General features: G+C 36.5%; 1 protein-coding gene across 1 annotated transcript; it reads left to right on the top strand.

Moving 5' to 3' along the window:
- Nucleotides 1-2,534: 2,534 nt before the first annotated feature.
- LOC125123991 (olfactory receptor 1013-like) lies at nt 2,535-3,452 on the top strand. The gene has a single exon (XM_047774168.1). The coding sequence runs from the start codon at nt 2,535-2,537 to the stop codon at nt 3,450-3,452; it is 918 nt and encodes a 305-aa protein (XP_047630124.1).
- Nucleotides 3,453-15,044: the final 11,592 nt, after the last annotated feature.

Genomic DNA, 15,044 nt, shown 5'->3' with positions numbered 1-15,044 from the left:
ATTCATACATATGAATATATATATATATGGTATATATAATGTGTGCACATTCCTGTTTTGTTAAACTCCTGTACAATCCTACAGGGAATGAGAATAAAAATTCTGACTGATTAATTTTCACCTGGGATTTGTAGTCTCAAAAAAAAAATTCTCTAATGCTAAATCATACCCAATTGTCAACATAAAGTTTGATTTAATTGTCTCATTAGTTATTTCCCAAGATCATGAAATCCTGATGGGGTTGTAAGGCTTTATAAGACTAGGAATCCAGAACTGATATAAAACATTCTGAGACAGAGCGGTTTGAATTCTCTTGAATTTTACTGGTGATGGTGTTGCTGAGAACTTTAGGTAAGTTGTCACATTCCGATGTTAAAAGTTAATGGAAAGTCATTCGAAGTGATTGTGGGAGAAAAAGAGAATGGATTCAAAGGCTGAGTCTGGGCTTTCCAAACTTCAAAGCTGGGGTATCACTGACAACACGCAGCTGTAGAAGGAGAGGAAACCAGGCATGTCAGATGAGCTGGAAACCTAGTGAAGAGAGGGTTTCCAGCAGGAACCACTGATGAACTATTTCAAATGCTGCTGATAGATCAAATCAGATGAGGAGCTAAGGGAATTTTTGGATTTGACTTTTGTGTAGACATTGACCCTACTGGGGGGAAACATTCGTGGAGTAATCCTATCAAAGCCTAAGTGGAACATCTTATATTGCTCAATATTCTACTCAGAAATAATTTATTAGGATAGCATTTTTGACACTAATACTGATAGTCTTGTAAAATTTAATGTTTTCCTAGATTCCAAAACCATGAGATATGAATAATCATGTTGTCCATGATTTTTATTGAACTGTAAAAGGAGTTAGGTTGATGGGAAGCTAGTGTGACCAGAATTGTCCCTGAAGTGTAATATGGGTGTGCAGTCACTAGATATGTTCTTGTCCATCATTTCAACTCTGAAAAGAAGAAAATGTCCATGTAATTGCACACAATATTAAGTCTCATTGTCATATTCTAACACATATATTTTTTGCCTAATTATTATCATTAAGAAAAAAACTCTTTAATAAAATATTATAAAAAATAAAAATCTAAAATAATACAAGAGTCTCTAGTACTATATTGCTTATGTAGTACACATGAACTACTTACTTCTTTTTTCTTTTTTAATATTTTTTGGCTGCACCTGTGGCATATGGACGATCCCAGGCCTGGGATGAACCTGCACCAACTGTGCCACAGCAACAGCAATGCCAGATCCTTAACCCACTGCACCACATGAGAACTTCCTGAATTAATTACATTTAAAATTGACCCTTTAGATTATTGTTGCTAATGTTTTTGGTAGAACATGCATGAAAAAGCTGATCCTATATAGACTTTTCCCCAAAAGTTTGTGTATATTCCCTTTTTTACTTAATCTTGTATTTTCTTCCACATTATATACTGTGATGAGATAAATTTATAATGGCTCTAGTTTGGCCTACTATATGGAAGCACTAAAAGAAAACTCCTAATTCTTTAAAAACATATGTTAAAAATAGGTAACATTCAGTATTTCAGATACAAATAAGGAATCATGCCATTAGCATAAAAGAAAACTGTGATTATGAAGACCAAAGTACGAGAAAATACATATTAAGTCCATCTTTCCTTTAGTTGAACAATCATTCTTTTTTTTTTGTCTTTTTGTCATTTCTTGGGCCGCTCCTGCAGCATATGGAGGTTCCCAGGCTAGGGGTCGAATCGGAGCTACAGTCGCCAGCCCACGCCAGAGCCACAGCAACTTGGGATCCAAGCCATGTCTGCAACCTACACCACAGCTCACAGCAATGCCAGATCCTTAACCCACTGAGCAAGGCCAGGGATCGAACCCGCAACCTCATGGTTCCTAGTCAGATTTAACCACTGAGCCATGATGGGAACTCCTGAACAACCATTCTTAAGAGGAAAAAATAATCAACCAAAGACAGAAATTTAGAATTGAATATTTTAAAGTCACTAAACAAGGAAACCATCAGCCTCAGATATCTTTATCTATTGGTAGACTGTGTGAGCAATCTTACAAAACTAAAGACAGACTCAATTTACTTGAACCTGAGAAAATGAAACCTAAGAACAGCCATCACAAACAGCCTGCTAGGTTTTCCTAATAAGGCAACCACTTAAGCTATGGCCAATCAGATAATTTCCTTGTTTTGCCTCGACATCTTCTCTACCAAGTCCTGTCCCCTACTTCCTGTCTATAAACAACTCCTCATCACATTTGGTTTAGAGCTGCCTGATTCAAATTGAAGTTTGATCAAAGAAACACTTGAAAATTATAATGTACAAACTCTATCTTTTAACAACATATAGTAAAATCTGAGTGGTTTTGTAGCAAAACGAAAATTCTTTCAAAAATGGACACTTACATTGCTGCATCCTAGACTTCAAGGTTTGGCAGTAATGAAATGTCCTTTGCTATGTTTTCAGCATAGAGATTCAAGCTCAACTCATTTTCTCTCCTCCTAGGTGAGATTCCCTATAGCCATGGAGAGAAGCAACCACACAGTGACTGAATTCATCCTGGTGGGATTCACGACAGACCCTGTGATGCAGCTGGTCCTGTTCGTGGTCTTCCTTTGTGTCTACTCTGTGACCATGGTAGGAAATACCACCCTCATGGTGCTGATCTGTTATGACTCCAGGCTGCACACACCCATGTATTTTTTCATTGGGAATCTGTCTTTTCTGGATCTCTGGTATTCTTCTGTCTACACCCCAAAGATCCCAGTGACCTGTATCTCTGAAGACAAAACCATCTCCTTTGCTGGCTGTGTAGCCCAGTTCTTCTTCTCTGCCGGACTGGCCTACAGTGAGTGCTACCTGTTGGCTGCCATGGCTTATGACCGTTACATGGCCATTTCAAAGCCACTGTTTTATGCTCAGGCTATGCCCATAAAACTATGTGCATTCTTGGTAGCAGCCTCATATCTTGGTGGCTTTATTAATGCTTTCATTGTTACCAAAGGGACTTTTGCCTTGAACTTCTGTAGCAACAACATTATTGATGACTTTTTCTGTGATATCCCACCCCTGGTGAAGTTGGCTTGTGGAAGAAAGGACAGCTACCAGACTGTGCTCTACTTTGTCCTGGCCTCCAACGTCATCACTCCCACTGCACTTATAATTGCTTCCTACCTCTTCATCATCACCACCGTCCTGAGGATCCGCTCCACCCAGGGCCGCCTCAAAGCCTTCTCCACCTGCTCCTCCCACCTCATCTCTGTCACCTTGTACTATGGCTCCATCCTCTACATCTACTCTCGTCCACAATCAAGCTATTCTTTGGATAGGGACAAAATAGTTTCTACATTTTACACCGTGGTGTTCCCCATGTTGAATCCCCTGATCTACAGCCTGAGGAATAAGGATGTGAAAGAGGCTCTGAATAAACTCCTCAAATAAGTCAAGATTCTTGCCTTCTCAGGACAGGCAAAGATAATTATTGATCAGGTTATTATATCTCAAGAAGAGCTCCATTGTCTTCCATTAAGATCATGAGTTCTTGGAGTTCCCTTTGTGGTTTGGCAGGTCAAGAACCTGACAGTATCCATGAAGATATGGGTTCAATTCCTGGCCTTGCTCAGTGGATTAAGGATCTGGTGTTGCTGCAAACTGCAGTGTAGGTTACAGACACGGCTCTGATCTGGTGTTACTGTGGCTGCGGCATGTGCTGGCGCAGCTCCAATCGGACCCCTAGGCTGGGATAGCAGACCCCTGGGGCCATAAAGAAAAAAAAAAGAATTCTTGCAACATAAATTAAAGAATTTGCACTCTTGATACCTGTCCATTCAAGAGACCTAAGGTGAGAAAATGGCAGCAATTTAGGAGATAAAATTTAAGGTAAAATTATAAGGATTTGAATTAAATTTCTGTTACTCTAGATTAAAAACAAAGAACATAACACCAACCTCTCTCTTCTTCCTTCATAAAGTGATAGAATAACACACTCCTTTAGCATGGGAATCTTTTGGTTGCATAGAATAATATCTATATAGTTTTTCCTAGAAATGGAAAAAAAGCTGAATTAAGTTTTTTAATATTTTACCATGACTATAAACTAGTTTAAATCATTGCTTTACATTCCTATAAAAGAATTTCTTAAGCATTTTCTATGCACTTTTTCTCCCCAGAAGCATTAACATGAAACCCAGAGTTATCTGTGAAATAATCAGTACGACTAGATTCAGCAATCACGGTATCTTCAATCTATGTCTTTTACATATGTTACTCTATTAAGAAAAAAATCAGTCAATATGATTGTAGATATGATTTGGGGAATCACTGTATAACTCCCTGGGTTCCTTTTTCAACGTAGTGAATCCACAAGGACATTTAGTTCCAAATTGTGACATTTTGAGCATCAAAACACAGTTACTATAATAGGTAATAACAATAACTATAGTGAGATGAACAACTTGAGAAATAAAAGTCTATGAGTACACATTATCCTGAAGGGAAAAATTCATAAAAGGAGTACATAAAAGTAGTGATCAAGCAGGAGAGGAGATGCAATAAGATACATATAGTTTTGCTTTTTAAATGTGAGACGTTAACGTAATTCACTTCAATAAACCTGAATATGTCCTTATTTCTATAGAGATAACCAGAAAAAAAAAAAAGGCAAGAAAGTAAAATGTAAGCAAGCAGTCCCACAAGTAGTTCCCCAAAATGTAGCAGTTCCACTCAGCAGAAAAGACTGAGCAGCAGATCAATGATACATATTAACCTGAAAATTAAATGCAATATAATATAATCACTATTAGTTTAACACAAAGTAACCCAGCAAAGACTAGGCCCAACAGTAAAATTCCAAGATGCTTGATTTAGAAAAAAATTTTTTTTTGACTTTTTAGGGCCACACTCACAGCCTATGGAGGTTCCTGGGCTAGGGGTCGAATGAAGCTGTAGCCGCTGGCCTACAACACTGCCACAGCAATGCCAGATCTGAGCCATGTCTACAAACTACACCGCAGCTCACTGCAAAGCCAGATCCTTAACCCAATGAGCAAGGCCAGGGATTGAATCTGTGTCCTCATGGATACTAGTCAGATTCATTTCCACTGAGCCACGACGGGAACTTCTGATTTAGACAATATTCTAAAAACAAAATTTATTTATGCCAACTCAGACTCTCATTTTCTGAAAGTTATCTATTACCCACTAATAATTTTTTCTATAAAATAGATTCTTTTTAAGTAATGTTAATAGATATAATTGGTGTATTACAGTGGCAGAAAAACAGTTATTTGATATCATTAAGTGAAACTAGAAAATATATCATTCCACAGGAAAATATCAGTGACAAAAAGTTAAGCTGGTATAATAAATTTATTCTTAAAACATCTTAGTATCATAAATCTTGATTTTAACAGAAAGAATACTCAAACTACTGGTCAAGAATTCTTATTTTAATCATTTTAGAAGAGGCGATCAAGCAAAACCCGTTCTCCCAATAATTATCACTATATACCCAGGTAATATAACCTTCTCTGACCCAAGTGTATAGTCATATTTTGTATATGGAAAAGTAATCTCAACTCCAAAACCAAGTCTAAATCACATTATCACAACCCTAGTAAGATGAGAAAGTATGGCTAATCTTAGGAAGACATAAAAATACATAAGAATGTAATAAAACTTTAATTAATTAAATATGTGGAATTGTTGGTTTAGAATAGGTTTCAGTATGAGTTTGGCAGTAAGTTTCTAACTGCTGGAAGTATTCCATCTTAGCTTGCAGTTGTGAAGGATTCAGAAGAATATTCAACATTAATTTGAAATTACAGTACAAATTTCCAAAGGAATTTTCTTAATTCAAATTGCAAGTGAAATCTGAAGTCCTAAAAGAAAGTAGTTTCTAACTTGTGTCTTTTAGATATATGAGTTTTAATAAACATTTCTGTAAGTACAAATGTTTGTGTTTTCCATGCAATAAAAATCTCTTGAACTTATATGATTGATTTTAAAAAATGAACTCTTGGTGGTCTTTCACAGTATAGACAATAGCAGTGGACACTTCCCAATAATAGGACTTGTGGTACCCTCAAAAGCATACTATATTAGTTTCCAATTCAGTCTTGTGCCTGGTTTAAAAAAAAAGAAGAAGAAGAAGAAGTGGATAACTGGATTTATAGAGCTGAAATTTACAAAATTATCTATTACCGTAACTTTCTACTGCTGTGGTTATAAAACAAACACTTCACTACCTCCCTTGTTGCAGGACTCTGGTCCATTCACTCTTTATCAGCACCTCAGTTGAATGAGTTACCAGTAAATTCTCCAAATTTACTTACTATTAGATCTGAATCTTCAATTATCTTGTTTTTATTTGTTTGTGGTACTACTTTGAAAGTGAAGGCCAAGTTGATGCTAAGGAATATACTAAGTCCCCTGAGTTCCAAGGATAAATCTTCTTGACCTCACTTTGTAGTACCATTCATTCCTTCTGGTCACTAGGATCAACTGCCCCTCCCAGCACAGTGATCACTGTCACATCAATGCATGAAGAGTCCAACATGGCACAGTGCAGTGCCAAACTCCAATTAATCAGAACCTTGAGGTGTTTCTTTGGAGAGCATGCCATCCCTGTGCACTTAAATTTCCAGATATACTGAGTACAAGGTAATGGGTAGGGAAATTAAATTGCCATGGGCTATTTCATGTTGCAATAGTTAAACAAGCTGGGTTACTCAGAGTTCTCCAAAAATCAGACACCAAAGTGGAATTAAATGTGCAAAACTTTTATTAGGGCAAATACTCTGCCTGTATCAGAGAAAATGGAGAGGGAGCCAGAAAAAAAAGAAAAAAAAAAAAAAGGAGTGTCATCAACATGATGCAAATCTGACCACAAGTGAAGAAGAGATGGAGGAAGGATGGAATGTTTTTTTCTTTACAAGAGAAATATCAACTTGGTTGTTTTCTCATCTACGTCATTCCATAAGAACCACCTAATCTATGAGACATTGCCACAAACACCTGAACAATAAAATACTTCGTTACGATCTAGAGTTTGTGGTATATTAGGAAATTGTTTCTATCTTTTCTCTGAGACAGAAAAATCTGGCTTTCTGGCTTCTTTGTTTCGTTTTGTTTAGTTTTTTTTCAGTTGGATAGTCCAGGTTTAAATGTAAACAAAAGCCACCTTATCATGTGATGTTTATAATGTCTATTTGGATCCAAAGAAACAGTGTAATAAGTCTAGAATTAAGAACTTCTAAGAGCTGTTATCTCCTCTGTCCCTGAAGGTGTAAGTACAGAGTGAGGTTATGAACACTGGAGAGAGGGCTTGGAAATGGGTGACCTGGTGGGAGTTATGGTCTAGGTGCAGGAATGCAGCCATCTGAGGTATCTTTGCAAGAAAGAGGAAAAGGAAAACTACTCTGACCTCACATCCTTTCCTGCCATTGGCAACCACTGGATAAACCTCTTAAGTAGGCAGAGTGCAAAGGAGCCCATTGATACCATTGATACAGCTGAGCATCCTGAAGAAGCAAAGAGGAGGTTAAAACTGTAGAGAATGGATTTGGAAGGACAAAGGAAAGATATTCAATAGAAGTAAAAATATCAATATCACCAAACATAAGTGCTTTAATCTGAAATATGTGCATATGAATATATGCAGTATATAAAATAAATGTGTGCACTTAGATATATTTTGAATTCTATGCAATTTGAGAGAGTGAGAATTAGAATTCTGATTATATTTCACTAGGGAATTGTAGTCTCAAAAAATAAAGATTCTCCATCATTAAATAGTAACTAATTGGTCAACATACAAATTTATTTAATTGTCTTGTTAGTTATTTCCCAAGCCTATGAAATCCTAAGAAGCTGCAGGAATCTAAGACTCTGGAGATTCAGAAACGGATTTAAAAAAAAAAAAAAAGATTCTGGGGCAGGAAAATTTGAACTCTGTTGAAGTGATGGCGTTGCTGAGAATTTTATGTAAGTTGCCTAATTAAGATGTTAGATGTAGATGAAAAATTTTATTTGTTCCTCAAAATCAGTCTTAAGGTCATTTAAATACTAAGATATAATATGTCGATTAAAATTGCCTCTTTGGAAATAACTCTCCATTTTCCTATTGCAATTTCTGAAACTGCTAAGAGTTCACATGAAAAATAAGTTTTCTATTAGAGACAAAAAAGAAAAACTAATATACAAAAAAGGACAAGGGATGGGGGAAACCCTAAATGCACACACCCACACCCACACACATGCATGTGCACATACACACACACACACACACAACAAACCAGCAAGCTACCATCAGGAGCCACTTACGAAAAACCCAGCATTGGTAATATCCTGAGAGCAACTAAGGTAACTGGATAAAGTAGCAGTGATTACTAGAAATTATTATTCTAAAGACCAAAAGACATAAAAAATGTATTAACTTCTTTCAGTTTAATATGCCTTAAGGAAGCACAAAGTCATATGGTATTTTTGAGAAGAATTCCAGATAAGAGGAACTTATTTCTAAACACAAAATGTTATATTTTAATAATTTTGGTAGGAAATGTATTATTTATCCTAAAACAAAAATATATGTCCTGATGTTCAACATCCATAATTATTAAAGAAATGCAAATCAAAACTACTATGAGGTGCCACTTTATACCAGCCAGAATGGCCATCATCAAAATGTCTACAAACAATAAGTTCTGGAGAGGGTGTGGAGAAAAAGGAACACTGTGACACTGTTGGTTGGACTGTAAATTGGTACAACCACTGTGGAAAACAGTATGGAGATTCCTCAAAAAACTAAAAATACAATTACCATATGCTCCAGCAACACCAGTCCTGGGCATCCATCCAGAGAAAAACATGACTCAAAAGGATACATGTACCCCAATATTCACTGCAGCACTATATACAATAACCAAGACATGGAGGCAACTGAAATGTCCATTGACAGAGGAGTGGATAAAGATGTGATACATATACCCAATGGGATATTACTCAGCCATAAAAAGGAATGAAATAATGGCATTTGCAACAACATGGATGGATCTAGAAATTATCATGCTAAGTGAAATTAGTCAAACAGTGAGACACAAATGACATATGCTATCACTTATATGGAATCTTAAAAAAGGATACAATGAACTTATTTGCAGAACAGAAACTGACTCACAGATTTTTTGAAAAACTCATGGTAACCAAAGGTTGTGGGGGAGGGATAGGCTGGGGGATTAGGATGGAAATGTTGTAAAATTAGTTTGTGATGATGGTTGTACAACTATAAATATAATAAAATTCATTGAATTTAAAATATATATATATATATAAGTCCTAAGGAAGAATAACATGTTTGCTGGTTATTAAGTACAGCCAATTTACCATAGTGTTATGCTTCTGATTAAAAATACAGAAACCATTTCTTCAAGGGTATCTCTGCTCAAGGAAATGTGTGAGCCATCTTGTTTAGAATTGGCATTAGGTTTTAAAATAGACCTATTGATAGTTCCTCTTTTTAAATACAAACATTATTTTGTATTTTTTTTCCTTTTTTAGGGCCATAACCACAGCATATGGAAATTTCCAGACCAGGGGTTGAATTGGAGCTGGGAAGAAGGATAAAGACACAACTGACACTTATTGTAGCATTTTTCAAACTTGATCCTCAGACAACCTGCATAACAACCACTTGGGCTGCTTTATATAAGCTGGTTCCTGGACCCCACATCTAGCCTCCTGAATTAGGAACTCTGAGTTGGTCCAGCTGAGTCTTTTATGCACCACTGGTTATTTGAGAATTTATGATGTGCCAGGCTCTGTGCTTAGTCTTTTCTTAAGTTATCTCCTTTACAACAACACTAAGGAGAGATGAGTTATCATTGTTTTGCAATTAAAGAAGTGTAGCTTTTACAATGTGGACTAGTAATGGAGAAGTTGAATTCTTGTTAATTCCCTGAAAATTAAATGCTTTTTCCATGACACCGCAGCCATCTTTGGTTTGAGCAGTCAGTTCAATTTCTGAGACCTGCTTCCTACCCATCATGACATATAATGCCAGAAAATCTGTGCTGTCATGAAAAACATCTTCTTCACTGATGACAGAAATAAAAACACACAACATGAGAGCTATGAGTTTCATTTTTATCAGGGGGGTACATACTAGGACTATAGCCTGGGAGATGCCCTGTCAGATAGCTCTGAGGAACAGCTCTGAGGAACTGCTCTGAAGAGGTAAAGGACAGCAGGGTCAGCACATATTTGATTTTGGAGAAGTGGTACAGGCAATTAAACATACAGCTTGGCAGAAAGTTTGTGATATTCATGAGGCACAGATCTCTTAGTCAATGATTTCAGTGCTCTTCCAAATATGAGTTGGAAGAAATTGTGTTCATAAAATTTTCTCCAGAAAATACCACACTATCAGAAGGCCTGTTCTGCCAGAGCACAGAGCACAGAGTGCCTCACTCCCAATCTTCACCCTGAGCTCCTCAGCATGTGTTGAAGGACAGTGATAGCAGTGGCTGATGACTCAATCCTTGTAGAGCCAGATGTGGAGTGACATTCTTTAGCAGGCATCACAGATGCACTCCTTCTGGATGAATAATTACTTGGTAAAGCTATCTTGCAGGCAGATTTCTTTGTTCCTTCCTATTCCTATCTACAGGGAACACAAATGACCTGGGATTACTAGTGTCAGGAAAAACATATGAGATATTAGACACTTCTGACAATTTAAGGATAAAGTGACATCATTAAAAGCCACCTAAAAAATTGATATTATTGGCTTGTTTCTCTTCCCAACTCATTCATTCATTCTTGTTTATTCTTTCATTCATTAAATATGTATGTATGCCTACTATAACCCAGGTAATATTCTAGGCACAGGGTATATATAGTAATGAATGGAACAAAAATTCTTACTCTCATGGAGTTTACTTCCTAGTTGGTTCCTATCTCTGTGTGACTCTAGAGACCCAATAAAGCCATAAAAAGCTGAATGGAGGACCACATTACCACGGGTAATCTTACCACTCAGGGGTATTCTCCAGTTATTTTATGTTGTATTTCTTCACATAATTCCTAGAAGAATTTAATGAAGAGTCACAAACTAAAATACAAAGTTGTGGAGTTTCTCAAAGAAGTGATAACATCCTTTTTTTTAAAAAAAAAAAAAACTTTTAAGACCTCACCCATGGCATATGGAAGTTACCAGGCTAGGGCCTTAATTGCAGCTGTAGCTGCTGGCCTACACCACAGCACACAGCAATGCTGGATCCTTAACCCACTGAGAGAGGTCAGGGATCAAACCTGAGTCCTCATGGATTCGTCTGATTCACTTCCACTCAGCCGCTATGGGAACACCAGATAATATCCTTTAAGAAACATTTTTTTTTAAATAAGCAGTTGGATTTTTAACAGTCACAAATATCAGGGACCCTCCTGACCATAGTATGTAGTAGGCAAGGATGAAAATGTTTTGCATCCATGGAATAGTCCCACCCAAAGAAAAATGTCCCACCCTCTAAATCCAGGGTCTAGGACATTTATGATTGGAAAAAAGGTCTTTATAATTATGTGTTTACCACTTTACAAATAGACACAATTTATACTTTGCAAGGTTTTGCTATATATCTACTAGTCTAGGAATTCAAAACTGAGGGAAGATTGTCATTTTTTTTGTTTTGTTTTGGCCTTTATCAAGAATTATTCACCTTGTCAGAAATCTCATCAACAATATAAATGCAATGCTTGATATCTGAGTTACTAACACATTCATAATGATTTTATGTATATGTGTATCCATTGCACTAAGTGTTCCAGAATTTACATGTTGAAATTCATGTTATTTTATAGTAATCTTATCATTATTACCATGTAATAATGGTGCTATAAGCTATCTTTCTGTCTTACCACCTTTATATTAGATTTAAGATATATATATATATGCATATATATTATTGAGGCAGGTAATTGCAAAATTGTGATTTAAAATGAAAATATTTTTGGTCATCCAGATGACCAAATATATTTTTCCTACATATTTTGTCTTTTTCCAGAGTTCCTGGCTCACAGCTCTTAAAACTCTGGGAACTATCTAAGTGTTGAGAGTGATTTTTTTTAACTCTGGGAACTATCTAAGTGTTGAGAGTGATTTTTTTTTTAAAGTGTCTTTTGTTTATGTTAATGAGGTGACTTCTGGAAATGACTTAAAGATAGGGGCTGGTTGTCAAGGAAGCCAGTCTTGTGACCTCCAGGGAGGGGAAAGAAGCAAAAGGTTAAATTCATCACCAGTGGCCAGTGATTTGAACAATCTTTCCTATGTAATGAAGTCTCTATAAAAACCCAAAAGGACAGGATTCAGAGTGCTTCTGCGTTCATGATCAAAAGGAGGTGTGGGAAGGGTGGCATTCCTGGACATGGCATGAAAGCTCTGGGCCCTTTCCCCAGGCCTTGCCCTGTTCATCTCTTCTGTCCACCTGTATCTGAGTTCTACCCTTTTATAGTGAACTGGTGATCTAGCAAGTAAAACATTTCTCTGAGTTTTGTGAGTTGCTCTAGCAATTTAATCAAACCTAAGAAGAGACTCTGGAAACCTCTGATAAGCAAGTTGGTCAGAAGTACAGGTAACAAACTGGGCTTGCAAGTGGTATCTGAAGTTCTGTTGTGGGGTTGAACCTTTTCCTGTGGAACCTGACACTATCTTTGGGTAGAAAGTGTCAGAATTGAGGTGAATTCTTGGAGATTAGACAGCAAAAGACCTACAGTTACTTCCTTTTTTAATTTGACATAACCAGATGTATTAATTTGTTGGTCTTCACTCTGACACTTCACCCTGATTCTTAATTTGGTTTTATCTCTGGAATTTGTGATAAATGTGCCAAAGCCTTATGGTAAAAACACCTGCAGAATAACCAAGGGATGAATTTCTTCCATGACTGTGGAGGAAAACTGTGAAGGGGGGCAAAATTTTACCTTAAGAGTGTTTGGCTGAGCCTGAGAATTAAATTGACATAAAACAGATCCACAGGAGAAAAGCATGCAAATTTATTTAATACAAGTTTTACATTACATGGAAGCCCTCATAAGGAAATAAAGACCCAAAATGGAAAAATCGAAATGCATTTATACGGGTTGTACAAGGAGAAGCAATTTTGGAAAAATAACAGAAATACAGGAGGAAGAGAAAGGAAGACAATATTATTTTACAAAGCAGAGCAGGAGTTCCCATTGTGGCTCAGTGGGTTAAGAACCGAATGTGGTGTCCATGAGGATGCAGGTTTGATTCCTGGTCTCACATAATGGATTAAGGATATGGAGTCGCTGCAAACTGCAGCGCAGGTCACAGATGGGGCTCCAATCCGGTGTTGCTGTGGCTGTGGCATAGGCCTGTAGCTTCAACTCCAATTCAGCCCTTAGTGCAGGAACTTCTATACATCACAGGTGCACCATAAAAAGAAAAAAAAATTAAAAGTTAGAATAAATGAATTAATTAAGGACAAAGTTGAAGGACTCACACATTCCAATTTTAAAATTTACTACAAAGCTACAGTAATTAAAACAGAAAGGTACTGGCATAAGGATAGATGTAAAGATCAATGACCTAATGGACAATCCAAAAATAAACCCTTAGGTTCATGGTTTTGGTAGGTAGGCTAATGCCTTCAAAAATGTTCACATTCTAATCTAATATTATTCCAAAGAAGAAAAACAAATAGTCAATAAATATACGAAAAGATGCTTAACATTATTAGTCATTAAAAATCCATCAAAAACACAATATTATGACGTTTTAAACACAAAAGCATCAATAAAATCAAAAAGATAGACAATTTGTTTTGAAGAGAGTAAAAGAAAATTGGAATCCTCATGCCTTGCTAGTGGGATCGAAAAATAGTACAGCTAACGTGGATGGTAGTTTTCAGTTCCTCAAAATGTTAAATAGAGATTCACCATATGACTCAGCAATTCAATTCCTAGTGTCTACACAGGGCAAATGAAAACACATCTCCACACAAAACTTGTAAAAGAATGTTCACTGAGGTACTGTTCATAATTGCCAAAAAGTAGAAGAAACAAAAAACCCTTCAACTGATGAATGATGAATGAATGGGTAAACAAAATATGGCATAACTATATAGAGGAATATTAATAGGCAATAAAAAGGAATGCAGTAATGATACATGCTGCAATGTAGATGGAAAGGAGGAAAAATAATTGTTTTAACAAGGTCTCTTTTTGTAGAATTCTTCTGGTCTCATTTTCCTGTCTTTGAAAAAATATTTCTTTTTTCCTGGTTTTGGGAGGACAGCTCTCACACAGGAATTTTATCTCCTATTTTCAGGAAGAAAGGGGGGGTTCAGAGTGTTCTTTAGGTTTCTGCTGGGTTTTTATGCTTTTAGTTCAAAATAATTCTTATGTCAAAGTGGCATATGTTAGGGTGGGCTATTCTACCGCCTTTCACATGTCGCCACCTTCCAAACCATGGGGACGTATCCACATCTCTGGGCTCTGAACAACTTTTTCATTTGTAGCTAGAAAATGGGAAATAGATTTTTCTTCTCTGTCTAAATTTAACTAGCTCCTTTCCCAGTTTCTCTTCATCTAGTTTTCATTTCTTAATATCAGCCAACATGAACTCAAAATATTTATATACTTATACATTTATTTATTATGTAGTTTCCTTTCTAAATAAAGGCTTCATAGAATAACAGTCAGCTCTGTTAGCCTCACTGCCATATCCCAATGCCTGGACATCAAGGGCTCAAGAAATATTTCCTTAGTAAATGACTAAATCCCCAAACAGCATTAAGGTTTCATATTACTAAATGCATTTTGTTGGAATAAATATGGAAAGACTCAAGAAACTTCCATCACCGGCCCAAATCACACAAGCTTCCTGCCCAGATCTTTCTTACTCTAATAACAATAGCCTTGACCATATCTCATAGTCTTGTAGAAGAGAATGCCCTTTGGTATTGGTTGAGATAATTAAAGACATTGCTCTTCCATTTGTAGGTGAGGTCTCTTTAAACC

Source organism: Phacochoerus africanus, chromosome 4, assembly GCF_016906955.1.
Source record: "Phacochoerus africanus isolate WHEZ1 chromosome 4, ROS_Pafr_v1, whole genome shotgun sequence".
Lineage (NCBI taxonomy): Eukaryota > Metazoa > Chordata > Mammalia > Artiodactyla > Suidae > Phacochoerus > Phacochoerus africanus.
The sequence above is the reverse complement of the archived record's forward strand: the minus strand, read 5'-3'. Positions and strand labels throughout refer to the sequence as shown.

What these genes read in the sequence shown, in the direction of transcription:
- LOC125123991 (XM_047774168.1), top strand. Translation starts at nt 2,535, where the DNA reads ATGGAGAGAAGCAACCACACAGTGACTGAATTCATCCTGGTGGGATTC.